This window comes from Aplosporella prunicola, assembly GCF_010093885.1.
Source record: "Aplosporella prunicola CBS 121167 unplaced genomic scaffold K452scaffold_31, whole genome shotgun sequence".
In the NCBI taxonomy this organism is placed as follows: domain Eukaryota; kingdom Fungi; phylum Ascomycota; class Dothideomycetes; order Botryosphaeriales; family Aplosporellaceae; genus Aplosporella; species Aplosporella prunicola.
The window spans coordinates 68,651-94,607 of NW_022983559.1; the positions used below are offsets into that span (position 1 = coordinate 68,651).

General features: G+C 52.5%; 8 protein-coding genes across 8 annotated transcripts; 2 read left to right on the forward strand and 6 right to left on the reverse strand.

The window, feature by feature from the left end:
• Window positions 1-4,164: 4,164 nt before the first annotated feature.
• On the reverse strand, window positions 4,165-4,534 carry K452DRAFT_302042 (uncharacterized protein; the record flags this gene model as incomplete). Its single annotated transcript, XM_033542534.1, has 2 exons — window positions 4,165-4,235; window positions 4,300-4,534. 2 exons carry the CDS (start codon window positions 4,532-4,534, stop codon window positions 4,165-4,167), a joined length of 306 nt encoding a protein of 101 aa, XP_033392998.1.
• Window positions 4,535-7,917: 3,383 nt separating this feature from the next.
• Window positions 7,918-9,399, forward strand: K452DRAFT_361965 (uncharacterized protein; the record flags this gene model as incomplete). The annotated part of the gene is made up of 3 exons (XM_033546463.1): window positions 7,918-8,543; window positions 8,620-8,865; window positions 9,071-9,399. Exons 1-3 carry the CDS (start codon window positions 8,186-8,188, stop codon window positions 9,397-9,399), a joined length of 933 nt encoding a protein of 310 aa, XP_033392999.1. The 5' UTR covers window positions 7,918-8,185.
• Window positions 9,400-13,308: 3,909 nt separating this feature from the next.
• On the reverse strand, window positions 13,309-13,461 carry K452DRAFT_236093 (uncharacterized protein; the record flags this gene model as incomplete). The annotated part of the gene is made up of 1 exon (XM_033537482.1): window positions 13,309-13,461. A coding segment is annotated over one exon (153 nt), but the record flags the coding sequence as incomplete, so codon positions are not given.
• Window positions 13,462-15,916: 2,455 nt separating this feature from the next.
• On the reverse strand, window positions 15,917-16,586 carry K452DRAFT_321849 (uncharacterized protein). Its single transcript, XM_033544440.1, has 2 exons — window positions 16,538-16,586; window positions 15,917-16,482 (listed from the first exon to the last, which is right to left on the reverse strand). Exon 2 carries the CDS (start codon window positions 16,409-16,411, stop codon window positions 16,103-16,105), a length of 309 nt encoding a protein of 102 aa, XP_033393001.1. The 5' UTR covers window positions 16,412-16,482; window positions 16,538-16,586; the 3' UTR covers window positions 15,917-16,102.
• Window positions 16,587-16,811: 225 nt separating this feature from the next.
• K452DRAFT_236028 (uncharacterized protein) lies at window positions 16,812-16,985 on the reverse strand (the record flags this gene model as incomplete). Its single annotated transcript, XM_033537477.1, has 1 exon — window positions 16,812-16,985. A coding segment is annotated over one exon (174 nt), but the record flags the coding sequence as incomplete, so codon positions are not given.
• A 2,085-nt stretch (window positions 16,986-19,070) lies between these two features.
• On the forward strand, window positions 19,071-19,809 carry K452DRAFT_111293 (uncharacterized protein). Its single transcript, XM_033535029.1, has one exon. The coding sequence runs from the start codon at window positions 19,109-19,111 to the stop codon at window positions 19,562-19,564; it is 456 nt and encodes a 151-aa protein (XP_033393003.1). The 5' UTR covers window positions 19,071-19,108; the 3' UTR covers window positions 19,565-19,809.
• Window positions 19,810-20,503: 694 nt separating this feature from the next.
• K452DRAFT_236089 (uncharacterized protein) lies at window positions 20,504-20,771 on the reverse strand (the record flags this gene model as incomplete). The annotated part of the gene is made up of 2 exons (XM_033537481.1): window positions 20,504-20,620; window positions 20,682-20,771. Coding segments are annotated over 2 exons (207 nt in total), but the record flags the coding sequence as incomplete, so codon positions are not given.
• A 4,279-nt stretch (window positions 20,772-25,050) lies between these two features.
• On the reverse strand, window positions 25,051-25,950 carry K452DRAFT_111318 (uncharacterized protein). Its single transcript, XM_033535030.1, has one exon. The coding sequence runs from the start codon at window positions 25,829-25,831 to the stop codon at window positions 25,217-25,219; it is 615 nt and encodes a 204-aa protein (XP_033393005.1). The 5' UTR covers window positions 25,832-25,950; the 3' UTR covers window positions 25,051-25,216.
• Window positions 25,951-25,957: the final 7 nt, after the last annotated feature.

Here is a 25,957-nt window from a genome sequence, read left to right on the forward strand (position 1 = left end):
ATTTTTTTGTACATATTCGCATATATTCGATCAACACCATGCCAAGCCTCGTGATAACCGTCCGACGGAGCCGGACGACTCACTCCACCGTCTTAATGAACGGCTGGGCCGTACGGACTGTGGGCTATCCGTCCCGTCTACCGTCTGGCGCCGACGGGACGGTTGAACACGCTGCCTGTTTCCTCTCCAACAGCCCGCAACCACTACTATCCACGGGGAAAAATCCTCCCTTTCTACAAACACGCGCCTTTCCATACTCAGATGCTTGAACAGAGTAGTATTGATATCATTTCTACCGCTCTGGAGCACAACAATCCTACTTGTCCATTCATGCCTCGTCGCTCGGAGCTTTTGCGCTCGCAGAAATAGCCACCAGCCAGCGAATGACACCGCAGAAAATATAATGTCCAACGGATGTTCATGTGCCTTGATGGCAGCGGTGTGAAACTGGTGCATGCAGTTTTGTGCTCACCATCAGGAGAGTCAAGTAGTTCTGCTAGGTGCAACGGCAACTTGCCGGTTGCGGGGCTTGGGATTGCAGTTAGAGAGCGAATAGGAAGCTTTCGGACCGTGCTGAAATGGTCAATGCAGCCGATCTACCGGGTGGCAATATGCTCGCTTCCTTTTCCTTCTGGTCGGTAGCTATTTCTCTCTGCCTGTAAGGCTTTGGCGCTTATAGAAAATATTAAAGTCTGAGGGAAGTCGAGGAGGAGAAGTCATGCACTTCCTCTTCTACTAGTCCGTAACTGCCCTTCTTCGTCTTTAAGTTGATAGAACGGTCGTCTAGGTCCTTAGAAGTCCTCTCTCATTGCCATAAGCGGGTTAGAGTAGTTAATGTCGAATAATCTGCAACCGGGCGCTATCGCAAACTATGTATACTTTCCCCGGGACATAGCTGATCTCCCTTATCTTTAGGCCGATAGATAATTCGTCGTGACCTTTCGGGGCCCCCAAATGCATCGACGGGATTGAGGTAGTCGATGTCGAGGGACTTGCGACCGGCGCTGTCGCGGAGCGGATGTCTCGCATCTATGCATATTACTAGGTTAATCAGTTAGTTTGTTGAACCTAAGTTGTTACTTGCCTTTTCTATGAACGTAACCTTTGTTTTGGAGTCCCTTTTCATAAAATTAAGGCATGTCTCTTGTCCTTCAGGATTGTCGTCGTTCGCTGTGAGGCCTTGCTAGCAGCTGCTTCATTTCCGGGCGTTGTTTGTGCGAGATATAGTAAGACGACTGCTGCAACGAATGTATAGCATGTGTGCTTGATGATTTTGGCCTCGGGGGCGTGGAGGGCTGCGTTGCTTGCTTGTGTCAGCGGGGTTTTCATTTGGCGGCGACGGAGGATGCTTGCGCCGCCAAGCTTATCACGCGCCAACCGGAAGATTCGTGGGCTTGTGTAATCTAATGGCAGGCTTCTAGAAACTGCATTGAGTTCATTTGCTGCGGGAAAATAGGCATCCTGGCTTGGGACTAGTAGAGCGTCGATAAACTCGGAAAAGCTCTCCTTACTAAAGCTTTCCCTGTCGGACATCGCGTCTTAGCGGACAACGCGGGTTGAAGGAAGCTTTCGACATAGAACAATGGTGCTAGATATGACTTGATGTTGAACAGTGCGAGAAAGCTGGACACTGCTGTCGCATTAAATTGAGTGAAACTGTCTGCTTAAATACACGACTTCCCTGGGTAGAAAGGTGACTATCGTTCCACTAATAGGAGAGAATGGCATGATGTTGAAAAAGCAAAGTGATGACAGGGTTCGTGCTAAGCGAGATAATATAGTTATGGTGGTGATGGTTGACACTTAATTATTCAATGGTCATAGTCTCATGAACATTCATGGGAATTAAACTTATTGTTCAACGGCATTTATATACAAATGATTTTTCCCTTCCTCCGTTGCCACAAGCTCCCAGCCACAAACTGGGTAACGTAGTTATCCATGGCATACTCCGTTACAGAAAGGCAACTTTATGAGTGTCCAAACATCACCGCCCGACGCATTGCCCCTCCTTCCCTCCTCTAGAGCAGTAGTAGGCGCGGGTTTGTATGCAGTGTCGAGGAAAGTAGGTCCCGTCAGACAATGTGCGGAGATCCTCGACGCTGAGGCAATTGAGAGCATACTGCTTAGAAAAGAAGTCTTGGGTAGCGAGGACAGGATCGCTGCCGATTTGTTGTCGCATAGGTCCGGGATGCAAGCTTGAAGCCGCCCGGTGTCCTCCTGGCGGTAGTAGAGCATCAAAATCCCCAGAAACATGATCCGCTTATAGTGACGGCACCGGCTATCCCGCCCGGGCCGGGAGACCCAGCCTCCAGGGTTTCAATGGACTGCAAGAGGAAATGTCAGTCAGAGAGTTTTACAAGAGGACTTGGAAGGCGTACTGATAGGCTTTGTTTAGAAATAACAAAATAAAAATGAGGTTGGATCGAAGAGAGACTATTTTCAATTGACCAGTGGCAAAGGGCTTGCATGAGACTTTGTCAGCATGTGGAGCATTTGGGAGACGAATACAGCGATAGATGGAATATACCTTAACCCGTGAGAAAGGTTGGTTTTGACAGTAAAAGGGCGAAGGATGAGGAGCCGATAGGTGTTCAAATTCAATGGGTAAGGCTGGTAGGAAGAGATTTGGAAGGAGAAGTATAATCAGGAAGGAGCCGAGCCGGTAGAGTATCGGCCTGGCTTCATGTTTGTTTGCGCTCGACAATCCGCATTTGGTAGCGACGTTGCAGTAGTCTTCTCTGCTTGTCTTGAGATGCTGCTGGGGGTGTGTTTGAAGCAGAAATTCGTGGAAAGCGGGATGTTGCGTTGCCTTTATGCTGCCATAAAGAAGTTGAATGACAAGCAAAGACCACAGCGCGCCTTCATTGCACGGCCTTGCAATGCCTGCATACGTACACACAAGAACTTGGCAAAACGGTTTGATGTCCTTGTCCATCGTTCAGTCCCATGCCAGCACACTTCGCCCCGTGCTTGAGCGACAGCACCCAACACAGCTTCAGAGCGCCGACAAAGCGTCCGCCAATGTGCATCTCCAGTACCATATCATCATCGTCGCCGGCTTCAGGGGACGAGAGCCTGAATCCTGTTTCTCCGCTTCCGTGATGGTCGATGAACGCATTCTGGCTTCAACTTTGCTGTCGTTGCTCTCCGCGGATCGTCCCTTTTGCTCTTGTATGCTGGCGCTCCCTTACGGCCGCACGTTGTTCCTCTGTATCCAAGCTGGAGCCGTCATTTCACACAGTGGTGACTTGCCAAAACAAGAAACCCTGAGCCCCGGGGTGTACTTGGCGACATCGTAAGGCCCACGACTCGGCCTGGGAGCCTATTGTGGGCTATGTCCGAACGCCCCTCCTCCCGTAGCTATTTGTCACTCCAGAGCAAGAGGGTACTTCTGGGGACGCGGGGCGACAAGTAAAATGAGGATGTCAGAGGACATGGACGGCCGTTCCGGGTAAGAATTCCGTGAAAGACACAACCTTGCCAGTCAGCTAAGAAACAATTAATGCTGCTCGTCGCTGTCAGGGGTCAGCGCTCACCTGCTTTCATCTGGCATGCTCACCCATCATAGCCTGGTACTACGAGGCCATTCCCCCGGTTTTCTGTCGCAAACCTGGGGTTCACCTGCTCATGTTGACGAGTGTCCTGAATCGAAGCTTTGTGGTTGTACCAGACTGAGGTCGGGCGCTCGCTGGGTATGTAGGTTGCTCTAGTGGCCTTGTGGTAGGTGAATATTTCTCAAAACCGCTTGTGTTCGCACTCGATGCGGTTGGGGCGGCTTGTGGAAATGGTCATCTCTCACAACCGCAGCAGGGGTAGTCGGCATGATAAAGAGTCACGTTCTTGAAAACGTCTTGACCGCGTGTGCAGCAGCCCGAAATTGCCATGTCGTGAGACCAATCACGACGCTCGTCCGTCTCTAAGAACTGTGTCCCAAGGGCTTGTCTTCCAGATCGAAATGTTTTCGAGCCTACTTTGTACACAGAGTCAGCAGCATGCTGTGAGCAGAGTAATGTATAAAAAGAAAAACACTCGCCCTCTATCTACCTGTTCCAGACGCATAGCAGCGGGGATTGGAATTTGTTTTGTGGCTTCGCGCGCGAGGGAGGCAATGGGAACCAGCTGCAGAGCCAGCCCACGTTGTGCCGGCAGGCGAAGACGGTATTACTGCTGGGCCGTAACCTTGGGCGGCGGAAACGCGTCCTGAGCCTGCAAATTCAATTTGGACCTGTAGGCTGTGTGCGAGGCGTTTGCGGGAGGGCGGCTGATCTGGATGTGGCCGGCGATCTCAAGACTTACCGAGTAGGATGATGGGCCGCATTGCGCCAGCGCTGCTGCTCGTGTAGTCGCTTTCAGTTTTTTGGTCGGTAACGGTGCGAGGCGGTCTCGTAGGGGCCGAAGGTGCGACAGTCTGACGGCGCGGGGCCTGTGGAAGGAAACGAGGAAAGGGGATGCTGAGCTGTGGAGCTTCTCGCGCCTGGTATTCAGGGACTGAAGCAGGCGTCAATGCAGTCGCTCCCTGGAAAATAGGCATATGCGCAGGAAGTCTTGGCTATTGTGTCATCGTTGTCGGCGTCGGGTCATGAGGGTATTTTTGAAAAGTGTGCGCATGTCGGGAGCCTCCCAGCCGGTCTATGTAAGTGTGCTTGATGCAAGCCAATTCGAGCATATCTCCCACAACAAGGCCATTGGTTGGCGACCTCTTAAGAGGATCGTGTGCTGCCTCCTGCGACTCTGGGAAGAGGGATGGCTAGCAACGCGGCTTGCCCGAAGGCCGAAGCCTTTCGATGTTAAGAAACAGCCAGACACAGCCGGGCAAGAGCACCATCCTAGACGCCGACAAGTCCAAGGTCAAAGATATTCAAAACACCATCTTCTTCAAGATCCCAGAGCAAGCTGGAAAGCTCAATGAAAAAAGGGTTGGTTTCGCGTTAGTCCGAAGCAGTGCAAATACGGGCGACACTGTGAGCTACCAGCAGCCGGACAAGTCCGAGCTGACCAACGGTAGCACAGGTTCTAAAAATCAGTTAATCACGATGCACCTCCGTAGAGGGCTTCCAGCGATTAAACTGAAAAGAACAGATACAACTACATTTAGATCTAAGCCAAATGGCAAAGAGAACTGAAGAAAAAAAGAAGAGCAGGTTGGGGGAGGGAGGGAGCGTTTATATAGACCTACCGTGAGGACCGTGCGTGCGCAAAGCTCGCTAATACTCGCTTGTCTGTTGTTATGACGTTGCTGTGACGGCCCTGGGGCCCTGCTGTCACGGGGGAGTGACTCGTGAGCGCGGTGAATGAGGCGCTGGGAAGGTAGTGAAAGTCTTTACCAGCCCCGATGGCAGCGAGGAAGTGGCTGGCCGATTGGCCAATCAATGGGAGCTCTTGTAGTCAAGCAGTGATCAAGTAATGGCGGCAGGACACAACAGATCAGGTGACGCGGGCCGCCTCAGTATACATTCAATTATAGAAAAACATTTTCTTGCTTTGCCAACGCACTTGGGAATTGGATTGGCCCCCAGAAAGCGGATGGACCAGCCTTCCTACTGACGGGACTGGTTTTTGGGGTATGGGAGCAGAAGGTTGAGAAATACAAGCGGAAAGAAACAGCGTGTAGAGAAAAGGAGGCACTTCCAAGATTCTGTGAAGATGTCACGATGATTTCAAAAGCTTCCAAGAAGACAATAGAGGCCGGATGGCAATGCTTTTGAAAGCAACCTAGAACCGATTGTAAGACCACGATCAGGAACCTCAACATCTTTGCATGATATCCCAGTCTTCATGCATGACACCACGCTGAGATGATCTCATTGGGTCCATACCAAGGCCTGCAAAATGGTCTCCAAGCAGCATCACACGTCCAGTACATCAGACCTAAAGTCACCGGGGCACCGCACCTACAAGGCCCGTTCTTTCAGGATTGTCGGCCCAAGCCGTTCCTGCCGGTAGGGTATAGTGCAAGCTCAATATTCCGAGCCATATGACCTTCCAAGCAAGAAGATGCCTACCATTCCTTGACTTACCATGACCCTGCGCTGGGATTCTTGACATGGAGGCCCTCCCAGCAATTACAACATACGTTATCCAATGGCAATGCCGACTACACCAATTCCATACACAGATAGGTCCGCTATGTGTACCACATTGAATTGTATGAGAGCGCTTCATGGAGAGTTTTCGAAATGTGAAACTGGCGGAATGGCTGTGTCCGAGGGAGGCCGTGACTTCAATTATACTGCAAACCTAGGCATACATGACGGCTTTGATGATGCGAAGAGGAGACGCTTGATGATAATGAAGGCAGACGTGGAGCTGAGGAAGCGTCAGCATCATATCCTTCGGCGGAGGGAGATCTGTTGACGGCAAAAGGGGCGTTGGAAAGGACGAGATATTTCGGATGCCAGTATGCGAAGAGAGATCCAATAGAGCAGAACAAATTTAAAAAGCGTTCTCCATCTGCGACGTTTCGCTCCCAGTTCATTGGAAGATGGTGGTGCTGCAAGTTGGCCCATGTTGGCCTGGCGGTGCGCGGAGCGTGGACGCACTGTCAGAGGTGGGACCATTCCGTTTTGGGGGCAGACCGGCTGTGACGGTCTCTTCACCCCAACCACTTCCTTTTCCTGAACGCTCATTGAAACGCACCTTCTACCCAACTCCAACTTCGCTTTCATCCTAGGAGCCTTCCACTTTTTCCAGAGATACAAGGCCTTCCTCCCTTCTCCCTCATTACCGTTCACAGCAGGCCATCCGTCAGCCTCGCCCTCCACCATCCCAGCAGCAGACGTCTCTACGGTCTACCCACCCACAGGCCCCAGCCTGCAAGATCTGACTTCCTCAGCTGATGCGATACCACACTCGAAGCCGAACCTGCCATGAGCCGCAGCTGATTGTCACACAAACAAGATTGAGGTAAGCTTTCCTAACCTTCTCTTTGATCCGACGGATGAAAGACTCACAGCCTTGATTGTCAGAACAAACGTCAGGTTGCAGCCAAGCCGACCACATCAAAGCAATCAGCCTCAGGGTTACTGCTTGACAGCAAGTTTGAAAAGCATTTCCGGCTCTGAAGGAGGCGCCTGTAGCCCTTCCTGACATCTCTTTCAACTCTTTGTGCCTTTCTTGGGTTAGTTCAACCACTCCCGACAGACATTTCAAATCAAATCAATCCCAAACGAGCCTGACACTCTCAAAGCCTCTTCACAACCCACTCTTGGCGGTGGCTCGGGCCTTAACCAATCTCGGTTCCCACTTCAACGAGTTGTTGGCAACAGCGTCTTGAAGGTCATCGAAGCCTTCGGTATCGCGACGACTCGGACAGCACTGCTCAAGAAGATCGCCTAGCTTTTCGCTTTCCATGCTTCTCGCGTCAGCCACCGTCACTCGATCTCCCATGTGGACGTCTGGGCTGTTCGCGGTCTGATCATGGTTGTTAACAAACACGATATCAACCTTGACGGCATCTGCAGTTCGAAGTGTTGCCCGCCGGTTGAAATCTTGCTCGATGCTGCCGCATGCAGTGAACTTGATGTCTGCAGTGATATTTCTTACTGCTCCATAACTCACCAAGGCACAAATTCGCCTCCAAGCCAGCAGTAAGCTATTACTTCCTAACTATACCTGTCGTGAGTCTTGCTAACAGCATTGTTGAGGAGCCCGTACAACAGTACTTGTTTACATGACAGCATCTATTGCTTCCGAGCCGCTCTTGGACGTATCTGCCATTCGAGAAAAAAGAAACGGGTCGCCGGTCGTGGAATGCGACAAGACATTGTGCGCGACATCGCACCGCCGGAACAAATAGGCGGCAACATGGGACACATCTTCTGCGAAGGACGATGCAGTCCTGGCACACCACCGAGAGCATTGCTCTTTGTGGTACAGAATACAAGTCCTATAGTGCCCTGTGGGCCACATCAGTTCTTTTTTTTCCTTCCAGCCGCCGCCGGCCCCAGCCGGCCGCGTCATGCATCGTGTGCGCGTAAGGATACCCAACAGCATCAACCCACGTTGCCGACGTTGAACAACAGCTAACGTCTATTTCCAGATTGCGCGCACACGATCAAGTCCGACACGAACAAGCAGACTATTGTGAATCTGACCTACGGGTAAGTCCAAGCCGACCTTGTCTGCGGCACCTTGACTCCTGTAATTTCCTTGCTGAGCACCCCTTTCTTTCCCCATTCCCGTCATGGCTCACCTGCTGACGTTGAGCTTGTTATTCAGGTCACTCTGTCAGCCGCTCGCGCGGCATCCGCGTACGCAACGCGCAGCGGCGGTCCTGCAGGTGTTGTCCCTGGAGGCATGCAGGTCGTTCCGTACGTTCCTCAGCCGGCGGGAGGCCAATGGGGCCACCCCGAGACTTTCCGGGGCGGAAAGGGAGCTCACGGACCGAGGGCGCCTGCGACAGGCTACAAACCCGCCTATTGATCCTATCCGTGAGGCTGTCGTCATGTCCCTGGAAGCCTACGTTGGACCTCAGGGCGACTTACTGGAAATGGATGAGACTCAGTACTTTCGTCTTTCGTTATCCAGCGACGTCGGGGAAAGTACCGAAACTCGTTACAACCCACTCATCGGACGCCCACTACTCTCTCATTGTTTCCTTGCCCATCTACTCGCCAGCACCCCACCACACCATGGCGCCCTCGCGCAAGACCAACGCGAAGCCCAAGAGCAAGAGCAAGTCCGCCCAAATCAGGACTTCGTCGTCCAGCGACGTCGGGAAAGGTACCGAAACTCGCTACAAACCACTCACTGGACGCCCAATCCGCGACGGCGCCAGTGGCAAGTCCCTTGACGTCGACTACCTCGACACGATCGAGGCACTTGAAGAGGACTCGGGCGACAAGGTTTCCGAAGACGAGGAAGGTCAGCTACGGACTGGAAAGAAGAGGAAGCGCACACCTTCTCCTCCTCTTCCTCCGCTGCGGCCTGCCTCCACTCCCACAAAACCCAGAGGATATTCCTTCTCGGGAGCCAACTCCAGACCTTCACACTTTCCTGTCTTAACTATCGACACTTGAGAAAGCGCAGGCGATGCAGTATCAGAACCATTTCTATTACCAATCTCCAGTCGCCGCCGGCCAGTATCCCATGCCGCCTCAAGCCGGCATGCCTAGACACCCTCAACAACACTCCGGGCCGGATCAGAAGCTGGCTCAAGCGATGAGACGACACGCCACCACGACGCACGCGGGGAAGATTCATACACATGAAGACTTCGTCTCTCTGCGCATCCAGGACACTTTTGCCAACTGGACTAGCAAGGTCATCGATATCACTTGCGAAGGAGTCCAGGGTTACATCAACGCTTGGTCGGGCCGTCTTGGCATGGGGGTTACAGTGTATATAAGTTTTTCATTTGGGTTCTCTCGTCCCCTTCTCGCCTCCAAGCCACTGTAGCTTGCACTTCGGTGCGATATATTCGGAAAAGATGTTTCAATGCGGAGGATCTTTTGATTTCAGATATTTTTCGTCATGGAGGAGACTACTGAAGGAGAGGAAAAGAGCGGCGTGGGCTGGTTCGGCGGGGAAAGGTCTTGGGACTGTGGAAGATGACTATGTCGGTTGTTAGTAATTTTTTGGATTGATGTTGTGCTTCTATGCTTGACGTTAGTGCCCAGCGTCCCGTCTTTCTTTTGAAAATTGTTGCTTGATTGAGATCAAAGATACGACGGTAGCTTTGTCGAATGGCCTGCTGCTACTGTGCTGTGTGGGATGGAGCCGTTAATCAGGCTGCGAGGAGTAGCTATCGTCAGGTCGGTGTTGACTTGTCACACTGAGTTGTCATTTGGGTGAACACAGTACGTAGGAGTAGTGGTCTTTCGCCGGATAATATAGTCGACAACTAGCTCTAGTCCGGTCGCAACGTGTTGCACTGTGAGATGTTAAATTGGAAGACTTTACTTTCCGGCCTTGGATACACACGCAGTATTCGAAATAGACTAGTTGAACGGTAGTCCGTCTATGCAGTCGAAGTTTGCCTCTACGTCCAATCCGGTCGTGGCGTCGTCGGCTTAATCAGCACGTCTATCGCCCAATCTACCGGCGGTCTGTGAATCCGTCTGTAATATAGGGTACTATGGTGTTGAGGGCCGAACGTGCGAATAGGCGCGGGTAGGTACGGGTAGGTACGGGTGGCGGTGAATATATAGCAAATAGGCGGCCCAATATGACCTACGTCAGGTTGGTTAGTTAGCTCCTTTTTACTGCAACACCACGCCAAGACCCTGTGATGTGAACAGTGCCACGTCGGTCTGACCGTCTGGTTGGGTGGTTAATCCAAGTTAGTGCCGGATTAGTACGGTCTGCGAACACACGCACACGTACTACTAGGCACCCCTCAGACTCCTCCACCGCCATTCACATTGAAACTTGCGATTACATATTCTCACAAACATCACGGGCAAACTTAATTGAGAGAAAGACAGCACATCGTACGCTGTAATGTGTGATACGTCGTAAACACATCAGCACCAAGCTACTAACAACCGACACCATAGTGAAACCGCCACGTCCAACGCCCAAACTTCACACCACACCACACCACACACAACTTGCCATACATGCTGCCGCCCGGCCAATTAAGCTGCGGCGCATAGGCCCCCCCTCTCAGAGGCGCGTACGCGGAGGGGGGGCCAGTGAGGGTTGTAATAATGAATGCAAGCGTAGCTTGAATTCCCTGCGACCAAACATTAGCAAGATCAAAGTGCGAGAGATGAGAGTGACAGAGCAAGAGGGACAAGGAACGTACTGGTGCTAAGCGCCGATAGAGCACGTATGCGCAGATCTATATGCGCAATCTCACGACCCGGGCCTCTAAAAACTCTTGCCAATTCGGGCACCCCTAGAAGCACGGCGATGTTAGCATTCGTCACAAGTGTGTGGTGCTGGTGGACGACATACCCGGCCTGTGATAGGGGCCAGAGGTGCCCGGCAGATGGTTGGGCTTCTCAATGCCGACGGGCAGTGCCCAATGGGATGGCCTGGGGCCGTAGCCCCATATAGGACTTGCAAACTATGACTGCACCGACAGGCGCAGATGCAATTTTTGACCACGCTGGTGACTCCTGTGGGAGGAGCGGTCTGGGGCTGGTCTGTCATGACGGGCGTGTGGGAGGGAGCTCGACCGAGCTGTTGATGGGCTCGCCGGGCTCGGCGGCTCGATGGCCGTGGGGCCTTGGCTCCCTGCTTGGGGTTGGTCTGTCATGATTCTGGTGAAAGCAGATTCAGCTGGGGGTCGGTGTTGGCTTTTTACTGCAAATGCATGTTAGCATGATCGCTGAGAAGGTACAATGGATGGATCGAAGGAATTTTCCTTACTCACAATGTGTCGCTCGAGAGCGAGCATGGTGGTGGGGTTGGTGTTGCCACCATGTGGTGGGCAGTGCTCGGATGGTTTGACTGCTGAAGCTGGTTAGCAAGCTTGTCGATCTATAGGAAGGGCTTGGATGGGATTGATTGCAGTGACATACATACATGAAGGATGGCCGGGTGTTCTGCGTGGATGAACGAAGATGAGTGGGATGAAAGGAAGATGGATGAAGATGGAAGAGAGGAAAGTATTTAAGGGGAGGGAGAAGATTTTCCGAGGGACGCAGGGAATGCGGCAGCCACTGGAGTTGGGAAGGTGCCGCTCGGGGGATGTGCCGGCCAAGCACCGGCATGCAACGCGTCCAGACGCGGTAGAACAGGCAGCTGCCTGTAGTGGCCACGCTAGTCTTCCTTGGTTGATGCTGTCGCCCTGCAAGTCCATGAAGAGCAGCACTGTCTTATTGTTACGCTGTGTTCTCAGTATTTGATTTTGGATTTCCCCTTGGTCAACGTACGGCCATGCCTTTCCAGTTCTTTACCCTGTTTATGTCCTGAGCCGGCATTGTGTGATGCATGTTGGGTCACAAAGTCGAACACTATCGCACCACGCTGCAGACATTCGCATGCAGTCTCCGAGCACCAGCTGCAACTGTTATGCAAAGGATGAAACCACAAGTCTTTGTCTTCGTCAGCCTAATGCAAAACTCGGTAGATTTTGTCGCTCTAGGCCAAGATGCGTTGCGGAAGTCGAGAGATTAATAGATAGGTACGCATAGCCTAATGTAAAACGGTTGGTTAAAGCGTTCTTCTGTTGCCGGAGGTTTAAAGCTTACCATTCTCTCACAGACCCCGACGGCCTATTACACTCCACTGAAAACCGTGTGCCCGATTTACAGCAAAGTCGAAAGCGAACAGCCACTCGGACCTGTGTATGAAGATAATAGAGCTATTGTTTGCGACATCTGAGCGGGGGTCGCGATACAAGCTGGTCGGACCCAGGGGCCACCGCCATGAAGTTTGTGATGACAGTGAGACATTCAATTCGCCGTCTTTCAGGTTGAAGCTTGGTGGGCGATTGTACTAGAAGTGTTGAGAAGGAGGCAAGGCAGGCAAGACTGTCTACAGGAAACTGCATGGTGCAGGTCATGATGGCGGGAGTAGGTCGGTAGAAAATTAGCATCAATCCCTGCAACGTGTAGCAACCCATCCATATGCCATATTGGTTTTTGTCCAGCAATCTACAACTTGTTGTGCCACTGGGGTTCTCTGCATTCATTGTGAAGGCGGCTCATAAGATGGAAGAGCGAGCAGGGCAACTACCCGGAAATGGGCTTCGATATTATTGCAGATTCGGCTTGATGTAAGGTACAGGGCAAGTCCGACCGACCCCTCTCTACCCTCTCCGTGATGCTCATATGTGACCCCAGAAAGCCGTTCTCCGTTTGTCTAAACCCTTTGACCGGCGACAGATGTTCCAAATCTTGGCAGGTTAGTTTGCAAGTATGTAAAAGGCAGAGTGGGCATTGTATTGCCCTTACCGCCTATGACTGGTGCTGAGACGAAAAGCCTGCAATATATAATGCTTGGCGTTGTGGCAGTAACAAAGTCTTGCAGCTGGAGCTTTCCTGAGCGGCCGGAGGAATAATGCAAACTGCTGAGACGCAGCGGGGTTCTGTGCAACAACCTGCTGCTATGGGCGTAATCAGCATGAATTTCATCTGCGTTGGAATGGAAGTAACTGACTAGGTAGTGTTTTCCGACCGAGTTTCCTCTGCGGCTGTAGAAGCATGCTGAAGTTGCTTGCTGCGAATGAGAAAAGTGTAGCCGCTTAGTCGAGAATATTTCTGACCTACCTCAATGTCAATATGAGTGAAACAATGGTCGTCGCAACGAATCTTGGTGGATTAACTTACGGAGCAAACAGACGTTGGGTTTGCTTTGCGCATCGGCCCGTTGCATCAGGTAGATGCAGTGCGTCTTGACGCTCAGAGCACACATCTAGTAAAAGAATCCGAGGACCTTGCCGCCAACGCGCTTCTCCTTGGCTTCCTCCTGGTCCATAATTCCAGCGGAAGTTGTGAGAACAACGTAACCAACTTGGCCGGAGGGAATGAGCCTGTTAGTCCAGCGTTGGAAGCTCTGCGGTCTTACGAACGAGTCTCAACTCGGGCAGCCAGAGAGCTGTGGTAGCAAACGTGTAACGTCTTCCCTTCTGGACCATGGCATAACACCATGAACCGATCCTGAATGTTGGCTGTTCGTTGTATCCCGAGACAGGTATACTGATGCAAATGTCGACCAGATCATCCATAGCACAAAGCGTCCCATCTTGCTGTGTTCTGTTCCAGATTGTGCATGCTAGTTGGTGCCTCCTCTAGTCAAAACATCCGCAGCCGAAGTGCTCATTGGAGGAATGAAAATCGACTGTTGGACTGTGGGTGGGGCTGAGTCCTGGTGTCAGTCAAGAACGTTCAGACCAAGAGAATTTCGAGAGGTTACTTACGTTCCTGAAGGCAGAGGCGAACATCCTGAGAGTCCTTCCAGGGTTTCAGCTCGCAGGGAAAGAGGTTGTCGAGAATGCACTGGTCCAAGTCGAAGTTGAGTTATCGATGGTACAGAGGACAGAGCAAGTTTCATTAGCCATAGTAGGTGAATGAAACACCATGGCGTCCGGCAATGTTTCTGTGTTCGTTAGTTCGTTAGTCCCAATCAGGCATACGACCTCGACGGACTTACTAGGTAAACAGGTCCGTTGACGCTCAAAAGGCGTGAGGGACCGGCTTCATCGGATCGGATCTTACGTAGCGCCTCGGCGCGACTGAGTCCCGACCAGTTGAGGACCTGGCACCAGAAGCTGGTGCAATTGATGTGGCCCCACGGGCCGTGGGCTCGTGAGGAACGGCTTGGAGGCGGGGGCAAGACGCGGTTCGGACTACCGAGGCCCACGACCCGTGGGGTAGGAATAAGGCAGGGTGCTTGAGTATGATGTCGAAGGATAATGGCCGCGGTGACGGCGGCTTGGAGTTTTGAAGGATGGTTGAAGGAGAGGTAGAGAAAGTTGGTTTGGAGATGCAGCGGGCTTTATGAAGGGGCGCCGGGCACGGCTGTGTGCAGCCTGCCGGCAGGCAGGAATTCCGATCGTGCTTGCTGGTGCTTGGCCGCGTTTGCCTAATCCTGGCAGGACTTGCACCGTCCATGCTCGTCTATTATGTCCGCCTGACAGCTGCATTCGAGAGTGGGAAGCCACCCCCAAACCTAGTTATGCGTCCGCCAGCCTCAGCCCCTGACGTCACTGCGTCCTCTGAGTTCTCTAGCCGCTCACAGCAACCCATTCATCCTTTCAAACGTCATCCTACAACATTATCGCCTGTGGGACATCGTCCAAATGGTAGGCACTCCTGTTCTTTCCACCAGCAGCACAAGAAATCAAACACTGACCGAGAACGGGGATACGCAGGACCTAGAAGAGATCCCATACAATTACGACATCGCTCTCAGGGCTTCGGTCCATCCCGCCCAGACCTATCGTGTTTCCAGGAAGACCCAAGCTCTCTCCAGCAATGCCGACAAACACAACAGCTTCGAGCGGAGAGACACCAAGTCGACATTCCGGTGGCTGCTGTAGCCCACATTATCATGTTCGTCTTTCCCCTCTACCGTTTTCACAACATCATAAACTAACCGTCTCAGCAAGATCTTTCTAACGTCGATCACTCCGTACATTAGTCCCAAGACAACGTAACTCCACGCCTTTCTCAGGTTTCGCAGCCGGGAGTCCAATAGCTTCCGCCATCACCAAGGCTCCGCCGCCGCCGCCGCTGCAGCCTCCACGCCCGCCAAGGGCAGTAACCCAGCCCCAGTCATTGAGCAGAACGCTCCCACTCCCAAGAAGCGGAAAGCACCCAGCGAAGAAAGGGAACAGAGAGTAGTAAGCCTTTTATCGCATGCAGAAGCGACAACGTCATCGTATCCCGATAAGACCCACGCACGCACGCACACACACACACACACACACAGGAACGATAACAGCGGGAAGAGGGCCCGTCAAGCCGCACAGAAAGCTGCAGAGGCAAACCAATCTGAGAGAAGTCCGCTCCGGATGATAACCCCATGCGTCTCTTGTCTGAACGTCGCTTTGCCTTACGGCGGGGTAGGAGGAGTTGTCCCTTGATGACCATTTACAACGCTCGGAGATCTGGGTTCGTGGCATTTCAAAGAGAAGGGAAGGGCATTGACCTACGAGTGTGCGTTTGGAGGTGGACAAAAGCAAAGCCTTAGATAGAAATATTCCTCTTCTTATAGGTGCGACTTCCGATCCTACTAAGGAGGAGGGAGAGAATTTAAAAGGTTCCCCTGTTATAGCCTACCGGCCTCCTTAATCTGCTTAACGCTCTAGCCTAGTCTTACTTCTCGATCATCGCCCGCAGGTACCTAGGCTTTGGGATTGTTTTGACTGACTAATTAAGCGCCATTGACAATAAACAAGGCGTCTGAACTACCATGCATGTATGCAAGGTATTAAGATGGAGAGGCGGGCATACGACACCGGGCCAGGCAGAAGCAAGTCTCATGAGGAGAAAAACATTCATATTATTTGAAAAGCCTCGCCGTCATAAGGTCAGAGTATCCTTTGTGTTTTCTCGAAGGCGTGCAAGATGAGTGCTGCTTAAAAACTATCTATCTGTTCCCCCACATATCTTCCTCCACGTAATCCTACCCACTCCACCCACAATCCTCGTGGAGCCTTTGCGCGCTCGGTCCTGCATGGTCGGCCAAGGTCATTGAACCTTCTTCAAGAGCAGTGGTAGCTTGGCGAGCGCTGCAGCATCATGACATGCTTGGCCTTTTCAGTAAGGTTCGGCAGAAGGGTAACAGCGGTGGCGCCGCTCCCACTGATGACCATATCTTTCCCTGCGTAATCGAGATCCTCTGACCAGACCTGGGGGTGCACGATTGTGCCTTTGAAGTTCCCCAGTCCGGGGATGGTGGCAGCGAATCTGCTGCTGCATACAAGCTGTTGAAACCGCCTAAACAAGCGGCAGCCGTTCGATCCTATTGCGCTGGGTCGCTCGCCAGCACCTTGAGCGAGATCAAGTGGCATACCTCCTCCGGAATTTCCCTGATCTTGTTTCTGCTAACGTCCAATATTTCGAGCGTCGAGAGTTGTAGAACCTGTCTCAAGTCAGCACTCATACGCCAAGTATATGGTGTGATGGAGCTAACGTACGGCGTTGGGAAACTCGCGAAGGCCGTTTTAGCGGACGTTCAGATAGCGGAGGCGCGAGCATTCGGTAAGCTTGAGGGGCAGGGTGCTCAGCTGGTTGTGTGATAGGGCAAGCCTGCAGTAAGTGGTTAGCAAGGTGGGTAGCTACGGGAGTCGTGGGGTGAGCATACCTCTCTATGTCGTGCTTTATGATGTCTATACCCTCGTCAGACAAACGGCATATGCCAGGATTTGTCATTGCTGGTTAGTGCGTCCAGGAATCTCACAAATTGAAGAACTAGTTCTTCATCGGGCTGACAGGAAGCTTCTCCTTGAAGCGATCAATCTTGTTAAGGAACAGGACGATCGACATCTTGACAAACCACCGCGAGTTGCAAAAGGAGTCGAAATGGGTGAGCGCGTCCTGCATACGGTTCACCGTTTCATCTTCGAACAGCCGCTGGTCGTACTCGGAGATGGCGACCAGAGCAGAATCGTCGTGACATTTTCGAAGCGTTGGCTACTTTTTCCTCAGGACTTACATGGTTGTCGGAGTAAACCATGTTAATGTTCTTGTCTTCCCTTTGACCTAATTCATGTCAGCTTGAGTACACTCGGTTGGGAAACGCTACGTTAGCTACTTACTCTGACCAGCACCAGCAACTCCGACCGGCACGTTGAGATTGTTGACAATTGACAAAGTACTGTCCGGAAGTTTACTTGCCCTGCCACTGATAATACGTCTTCTGATCAGGGCAAGTCAAGGGTGCGACGTCTCCCGGATATGTCTCCAGAGGAATGGTCATACCCTCGGTTCCTGTATGAGCGTCAGACTGGCTGTGCGCAAGTGAAAAGTTCCCTAAACGACTTACCAAGATAGCTGTAGTTAAGGAGCGGCCGGCACCAAAATCAACCAGGCCAGAGGCCAAGGCAGGGCGGACTCTTGTCTTTTCCCCCGTTGGTGAGAGTAATCTTTTGGGTGGCCATTGTGAATGTAGGAAAGGGGGAACGGTGGTGAAAGAGGTCGGGCATCTCTGAAAGCAGTCTCCGTCACATATTCTAGGTGGACGGCCTTCTTGGCCATGGAGGCGTGATGGTGATGGTGATGGTGGTGTCTGCGGTCGTGGTTGGCACCAACGGCCGAGCGAGATGCTGTTTGATTCTCTCATCGAGCTTCACCGCCCATGCGAAATGCTGAAGCGGGTGCTCTAGCGCGGCGAACAAGACCAGGAACTGAACGACGCCGTTCATGGTGGGTGGGTGCGAGCGACAGTGAGCGTGGAAAGTTTTTGGAAGGATTGTTTGAGAGAGCTTCGCAGCCAAGCGGCCGAGAGCCAAGGCGGAAGGGGTCAGCATCTGTCGTTTTGAAACCCGCAAGTCAAGCCCGGCGCAAAGGGCAGAAGAAACAGTGTGGGAAAAAGTGAGAAGAACGGGTGGGTGGGAAGTCATGGAGAAGCGGCGCGGTGTCAAAAGCGGTGGGACAGGCGGACGGGAAGGCACGTTTCCGACCCGCGCTAGCGCGTTTGGAAGGCGTCAGTAGCACATCTTGGCGGCAAACGGGCCTGGTAGGCTGAAATGAACTTGGCGGGCTCGTTGAAGGCGCGGCTGGGTTGGGTTTGGTGTGGATTTTGCTGGGTTAACGTAGGTAGTATACATGAGATGCATGAGAGGGCCAATCACAGGAATCCAAATAATTACTTAACCAACAGGGCCTTGGTTGCATTTCGTTCTTACGTATTGCGAGAAGCCTCCTGGCTTTTTATATTTTAAGCCGTGCCGAACAAGTTTTCATTGCCTAAAATAAAAGCGCTTGTCCTTGTCCATTTGAACGCCCCTATTTTCGAATGTATCACGTTATCGGCGGCATATCCAGAAGGGAAAAGTCCACAACGCTCGCAGGAGACTAATTCGTGCTGCTATGATGAGTCTCAGTAGAAAAAAGTTGTCCTCCAGTAGACTTTTTGCTGTTTGTTCTTCCTATCCCATTACCCGACCCCTGCCTTCAGGGATAGCTAATAGCCGAAGGTAACAGCATGATGTCGAGCAAATTGAAGAGTGAAACATGTTTGATCCAAGGAGTGGGGATGTTTACGGCAGTTATAATTGCTGCCATGGGCTCGGCGGATCACCGAGGTTACAAGGGTAATACTCAAAGCGATCAAGGCTTAGGGGCGGACTCATATTCGCCGAGAGGTAGGCGAGGTAGCGGAGCCTTCCTTCACGTTTGCCTTCGGGGGATTCCCTAGCCCGTTCTACGGGCATGTGAGGCCGCCAGGTAGGAGCAAATATTATCAGGCTGGGAAAGCCAATTTACCTTGTACCCAGCAGACAGCCTGATGGGCGAGCCGCACCATGAAGCGACAGGCCTAAACGAAAGCTGTTTGAGGGCATCAACCCGTGTTGGTATCGCTATGAACGTCCTCAAAGATTCTGATAGGGTGGAAAACAACACGAGTGAAGCCGGGAAGTTTTGCTCGCTCTAGAGATGGTGCACACTATGTTTAAGATGTTATAACGATTATCAAACCAGGACGATGATTCTGACAACATCTTATTGAACCTTTTGATCATTATCTTTTCTTATCTACCTAGCTTATGGTGATTCCTGCTAGCGTGGAAACTCGGGGTTATTTGGTGTTTCCGGCTGCTTGGGAGACCGTCGACTGGACGGTGTTGCAATGGGGACCCTCGTATCCAGCTCATCGTGTCCTACATGTAGCAGTTGGAAGCAGTGTCACCAGTATGTGCTGTGGCCATGTGCTTAGGCTTAGCGCAGATGCCTGCGCTTGCTGGCCCACCCCAGCTTTCCATCCCCCTCAATGTCTTCTCTATTATGTCCATTGTACTTCCTGCAGAACGAGCGTACTGTTTGGCTGGGACGCCAGGCATGACTTTCTGTATTCGTGCTTGGGTTCGCTCTGCATGCCGCTGATGGCAGGAGTTCCTGAATCCGTCCGTTCTTGGGTTCGCTCTGTAGTCCGCTGTTGGCATGAATTTCTGTGCCACTTCTTGGGTTCGCTCTGCACTTCCGCGGTGAGCCAGAATTTATGAATATATTCCTGGGTTCGCTCTGCACTCCGCTGTTGCATGGATCCCTGCTTCGAAACTTGGGTTCGCTCTGCACGTCCGCCGATGGCCAGAATTTCTGACTCCAATCTTGGGTTCGCTCTGCACTCCGCTGTCTCGATGCCTGATATCCATCATAGTGCAGTCAATTGCTTCCTCCTCGTCAAGGTTCGGTAGCCAGGAAACCAGGAGGAGCGGAAGCGAAGGGAGCTGGGGCGCCGGGGAAATGGCAAATGTGAAGCCAGGAAGATCGTCCGGCGGGCGATCACGACCTCGCTAGTCCCGCTGGTATGCTGGGGTTGGAGAGCTAGGCATCTTGTACAGCTCTTTGCCCGTGGAGTCCCTAGTCTGCTTGGTGATCGGAGTTCGCAAGGACGGCGTCAAGCCCTACATGTCACCCTTGCAAGGCTCGACGAACCTGCGCCAAGAGTTGGTATAGACCAGGTGCCTGATTTGGGCGTAGACATCATGGAAGATGTCCTGGTTAAATCCTTCAGGCACCGTCTCGGCATTGTGCCCATCGTCATTTCAGTATGTGGACCCTCTCCATCAGTGGCATTGGGTAAAGGCGGTCGATGATCGATGGCGGAATCCCCCCTTCTTGAGATGTTGTTGTCCGTCGAGCCCGAGGAGTAACTCGCTGTTCCGGTAGTTGTCGAGTTCCTCGTAATCACAAATGTGATCATAGGATAGAATGCCAGTAGTGAGCAAATCGCGGTCGAAGTGGATGAGCAGGGCAATGTCGTGCTCGCTGGGAGAGTCTCATGTAAATGACCGGTACAACTGTCTCGAACGGAGGAGTTTGTCGACTTGCAAAACCTCGGCGGTAATAGGGCTCTATCTCGAAGGAAGGTAAGCTTTGGGAAGAAGTGATAGTGTGAAACCGCTGAAGGCGCATCGCCGCTGGGCAGATATGAACGTACCTCAAGCCCGGAGACCGCAGCCAATGATGGCAATCTTCTTGTCGCTGTGATCTTTAGGAGGTGAAGGAGCCATCCAGCGCATCTCAGATGTACGGTCGAAGATGGCGCAGGCCAGTTCCTGGGTCATCCCGAAAGGGCGGCTGAGTGGAGCTGGTGTAGGCGATGGCTTTGGCGCCGACTGGGTCCTCGTTGATTTCAAGGACACAAGCCTCCTTGCAAAGAGCCTGACAGCCGCGACAAGTGCAGCCGGGGAGGTTGTTGGTCGTAATGTGTCCTCTTCACCGCGGTGAGCCGAAGCCAGTGACTTCTCGGTGCCGGCGCAAACCCGAAAGGTATAGGTGCTTAACTCTCTAAAGACTGGAAAAAGCGGCGAAGAAAAGAAGACGTTGCGTGCAATCTCGCAAAAGTAGGTTATGGAGAGGAGAAAGTTGGAGGGGCGGAGGAGGTTTGTCTGCGCAGGCGGCGCGCTAGCGCTTGCCCACATGATAAGGAGAGCCATCGTGGCACAAAAGCGGCTGCAGGCCTCGCTGCTAGACACTATAGCAGCGACTGTTCCTCTCTGAGAGTTTTTTAGGTGGTAGATCAGCGCTGCGCTTTCGAGCCTTACAGGCGAAGACGATAGTAGTTATTGTCATGGCAATAGTTACAACGTTACAGACTATAACGATAATCAAAACTGCTGTCGCGGATATCATGATGAAGTCGCTAGAGGTACAGCTGCTGTGGCTCTCGAAGTTGTGCAAGTAAATGTGGAAGTAGCTTGAATTTTCAAGAAGGGGAACTCGGTGTCCTATTTATGTCTGCTGGTTGGGCAAATGTTGAATCTGGTTGTATGGTACCGAGATGTGTCTTTTGGCACTGATGTAACAGACCCATCCAAGAAGAGCCCAACCGTTCTCCGCCATCAACATGCGACCAGCATCTCTCGATCCTCCCTTTCCAAACCAGCCCGGCTTGTCCTCCCAATGACTCGATTCTAACAGCCACCTTCCACAGAAGATCTATCCACATTTCCCAAACACTAGTGTCTGCCTGAAAGGTTACTGTGCTTCTCACCATCCTTCTTGTACTTCTTGGTGAGCGGCTTGAAGAGTCCAAAGGCATTGGTGAGAAAGCCTTTCTTAACGGAAGAGAAACTGGATGTCTTTGCGAGGATCCTCGGTGTTTAGGCTCGGCTATTTCAAGCAGTCGACGGTCGTGTCTCATTGAGAGAAAGGCGCAAAGTGAGTTTACTGTGCTATAACGAGCCGCGGCTCTGTGGAAGCTGACTAGACCTGGTCAGCTTCTGTTCTTGGTACACCTAGTAGACTGTCCATGGTAAGGAAGATCAGGAAGAGAACATACCGGTCGTGGATGCATGGTCGCTCCATTCTGAGAAGACCTACTCTCTTCAGACCTCTCCTTGGAAAGTTTGAAGCTCAAACTTCAGATTGTCGCCGGATTTTGAGCGCTCAGGCTTGATCGGTAGTCGCAAGCGTCGTTCCCGCGTTGTCCAGCCAGTGTCGTCATCTGTTTCGGACAAAGCCGCCTTGACAGCTGTACATGCTCGACGTCGCTTGCCGATGTTTTCTCATGGCTTCAGAATCTTTGGACAGGCTCGGCTGAATGTGCGAGATCTTCAACTATTTCGGTCCGTTAGTTTTCATTGACAGGACGGGATCGGGGTAGGAAATACCGGTGCAGAATGCGTTCGCAAGGATGTCGTCCACACGCTGAGTGAGAGCCGTCCGGCAACGCTGCCAAGGTGTTCGACTGGCTCGGGAGGCCATCCAGCACAGAGGCCAGGACGCGCTCATTGGAGCTCCGCACAATCGGTGTCCACGGGCTCGGCCAGCCGCCAACCATCATATGTTGTCATCTGGTTGGAGATGCTGCGCAGAATTACCTTAGTGCGATCGTCGAGACCGCCAACCGCTGCCGCCGTACGTTGTCATCTGGTTTGGGATGTTCCGCAACATTACGGTGGTGCGAACATCAAGGCCCGCCAGGGGCCGCCGACTGTAGTAGTCGTACTTCCCTGGCCTCGGTTTGCGGTCGGGCTCCGGCTAGAGCACATTTTCTCGAATTGGGATGCCATCGGCGCATAGCCACCGGCGGATGAGTGGTTGGATAAGACTGTGAGCTTGTTAGCGGCTGTGTCTGGTGGTAGTGGAAAAAATGGCCGAGCCAGTGGGGACCCACATAAAGAATGTTGCCGACGGCCCCTAGATTCGCGGGTGCTTGGAGGTGACGAGGATGAAGGATGTTTGGTTTGATGAAGGATGTTTGGTTTGAGCTGGAAGGAGATCTGCCTTTTATAAGGAGGGATGGCTGTGGGCAGTTGCGATAGCTGACATGGTGCTGCGAGCTGGTCTTGCGCCCTCGGCGGGTTGGAGCTGCCATGTTTAGAGGAGCATCTCTTGCGCCCTTGCGATTCCAGGTGGCAGTACCGCCCCGAGCAGCGGGCCAGCCTTTCCTGTGTTCTTCCCAGCAGCCTGTAGAGAGAAATCACAGCTGGTGATTCGTGCAATTACGCCCTTACGTGGTTGGATGCTTCACTTCAGCGCATCTCCAAGCCAGTTCAATTTCAAAATTGTAGTGAGCAAAGATCATGAGCCAGCTCATGAGATGGTAATGCCTATAGGCTGGGGCTCCCGGGCGTCAGGACAAGGGCCGAAGCTGGCGGCAACAAGGTAACAGGGAGGAGGGCATTTCAAATCTTCCTCAAGATCCCGGACAAGCCGAGAAGCTCAATGAAAAGATGAAAAAGATGAAGGTCGCGTCAGCCCGAAACAGTGCAATACGAGCGACACAGTGCGGGTTGACCGGCATGTGAAAAACACAGCGGCCAACCAGCAAAGTCCCAAAAACTGGTTGATCACGTTGAGGGCCCCCGTAGGGGCCCATTCAGCGATTAAACTGAATACACCCTTCGGGTACCTATCATCCCAGCCAAATGGCAAGGAGACGGTGGAGGGGAAAAAGGGACGTGGGGGGAGGGCGTTTATATAGATATTGGGGTGGTCCGTGCCAGGCTGTGAGGGCCTCTAAGCGAGGTCACGAGGAGGCTTTAGAAGCATCTGGCTGGCCGTAGAATGTCGTGGAATGGCTGAGCCGTTGGGGAGGATTGCGTGCAGGGTGACTAGCGGCTGGCAGCCTGCTTTCACTGAAGGATCGGCGAGCACGCAGGGGTTGGGCCATGTAGGACAGGCGAGGGCCTCTCCCAGGGCAACAATCGCCGGCACGAGAGATCCAACCTTCCGTCTTGATTGATAGGTATGCTGCTCTGCCACTTGAGTTGCAAGGATGCTTGTATTTTCCCAGCCTGCTCCTCCAGAGTGGGAGGTGCGCAGTCGAGCAGACAACTGCCACGACCAACACTGGACACTTTCACGCCTTTTTCAAGCAACTCGAATACGGAACAGAAACCCTCGACAGCTGCTAGAGCGGAACTTCATCAGTGACAGGGGAGACAACACAAGAAGCCTACAACGGCAGCCACACATTCCACGATCAGCTGGCCCATGTGGCATCGTTGGCTGCGCGCAACCATCTCTGAGACGGCAGTTGGCAGATCAAAGGATAAGCGAGAGACCTTCGCCTGGAATCCACGATTGACAGCGCTCCAGCGTTTTCGCGATTCAGAAATCCACTTGTCCCTGTTACTACCCAAGCACATGGCTTCGAGGAGCTAACACTCTTTCAAGGAAATACTCCCCGCACAACCTCGACCATCGAAGCTACCCTGTGGACAGTCATCGACAACCGCATCCAGAGCGCCCTTCTTTGCTCCTTTCTAAACAACCTGACACCCAGATTTTCGGAGGCGTTTCTCAGCTCTGCACATCGAGGAAACGAGTGCACAACAACGGACACTTGGGGAAAACCCCTACTTGATCATTGACTCTGGCTGTGAGTGAATGAGAGCTCCAACGCACGAGGCGACACGGCATTTTCCCGGTTTATCGGCCGCTGGAAAAGCGCAGACGGTACAGTCTCCCTTTAGGACCTTGCAAAATGACAGACCCTGCCTGGGGTCGCTGACCATGTTCGACCCTGTCCTATATTACCTTGCTGGAGAACATCAGTTAAGCTTTTCCTCAATCTGTGCGTTGATTTCCGCTGACATGAGTGGTAGCTCGGCCGTCTTTCGATCTACCATCTCCCACTTCAACCTACCGACGAAAGCAAACAACAACAATCGCAGCACCAAACTGACATACCACCATGTCAACGTTGACAATTCCGACAATTCCCTACGAGCATACACGAAGAGCTTGCGACGAGGGTCGAGTGAGCAACACAGCCCGATGCCTAAAAACGGCGACTGGAGGTATATACACGGGCGGCTAAGGAGGCCCTACCGAGGGAATAACACCAGCATGAAGCGGAGCAGGGATTGATATGCAGCAGAGCGGAGCCTGTTCAGCCAATGAAGCTAGCTCTCAGGGACTTAAAGAGGAGAATCGACCCCGACAAGCTATCTTTCTCACAAAATGCAAAAATTACAGCGCCTCAGGTCAGGCATAAAGAACAAAAACACATTCAAAGTCAAGCGACACCCTTTCATTGCAGTCTACCAAAATCCAAGACAAAGAAAATCCGAAACAATAGATCTATCCCAAAACACCTAAATTAAACAAAGGAAACCGCAGCCGCACGCAAGGAGCCAGCCCTACGCGCCACACCACCACAGACAGCCCACAGCATCGCAGTAGCCAGCAATCCTCCTCTCCTACACCCGTCCACCAGCACAGCACCAAAACACGCTCCCCCAACCCGCTAGCATCTCCGCCCACCCCTTCCCTGTCTCCCCCTCCCCGTCCTTCACAACCACCGGATCCCCCAACGGCACCTCTACCATCTCCGCCTCTTGCTGCTCCGGCTGCTCCACGACGACGTCTTCGAGCTCCTCGCTCGTTAGGCTCCTATAAAGCGTGCATGTCGGACAGACACAGTTGGAGGTACAGCCGAACTTGCTGCGCACCCTGTTGAGCGTGGCGAGGAGCTCGGCCGTGTGCTCGGAGATTATGGGGACTTGGGTATCTTCTTCCCAGGCGATGTAGTCGTCGTATTCAATTGCTTGGGCGCGGGTGGGGGGCGTGCTGGTGATGGTGGTGGTGGGCTTGGCCGTGGAGCTTGTGGGCTCAGCTGTCGGGTTTGTGGGTGCGAGTGCGGTGGGTGTGGTTGGTGGGGTTGGCATTGGTTGGGTGGACATGGTGTCTTGGGTTGTTTCGGGGGTAGTGGTAGCCATATTGACTTGAATAGGTGTAGTGGGAATTTTGCAGATTTGATTGCTTTGTAGGTGGTTAGCAGAAAAGACTTCGTTGTGTTGAAAATCTAAGAGCATAGAAGCTCTTATCTCTTTCGCTGGCGATTTGGAGAAGAAATCGTCCGTGGTTTATACTTTGGCAGCTGCAATTTGGTGTTGTTTACTTACAATGTTGCATGGCGGTAACAATGCATGGCCTGAAGC

Coding starts and splice junctions, on each gene's coding strand:
- K452DRAFT_321849 (XM_033544440.1), bottom strand. CDS start 16,411: ATGCCACTTGATCTCGCTCAAGGTGCTGGCGAGCGACCCAGCGCAATA.
- K452DRAFT_111293 (XM_033535029.1), top strand. CDS start 19,109: ATGGTGATTCCTGCTAGCGTGGAAACTCGGGGTTATTTGGTGTTTCCG.
- K452DRAFT_111318 (XM_033535030.1), bottom strand. CDS start 25,831: ATGCTCTTAGATTTTCAACACAACGAAGTCTTTTCTGCTAACCACCTA.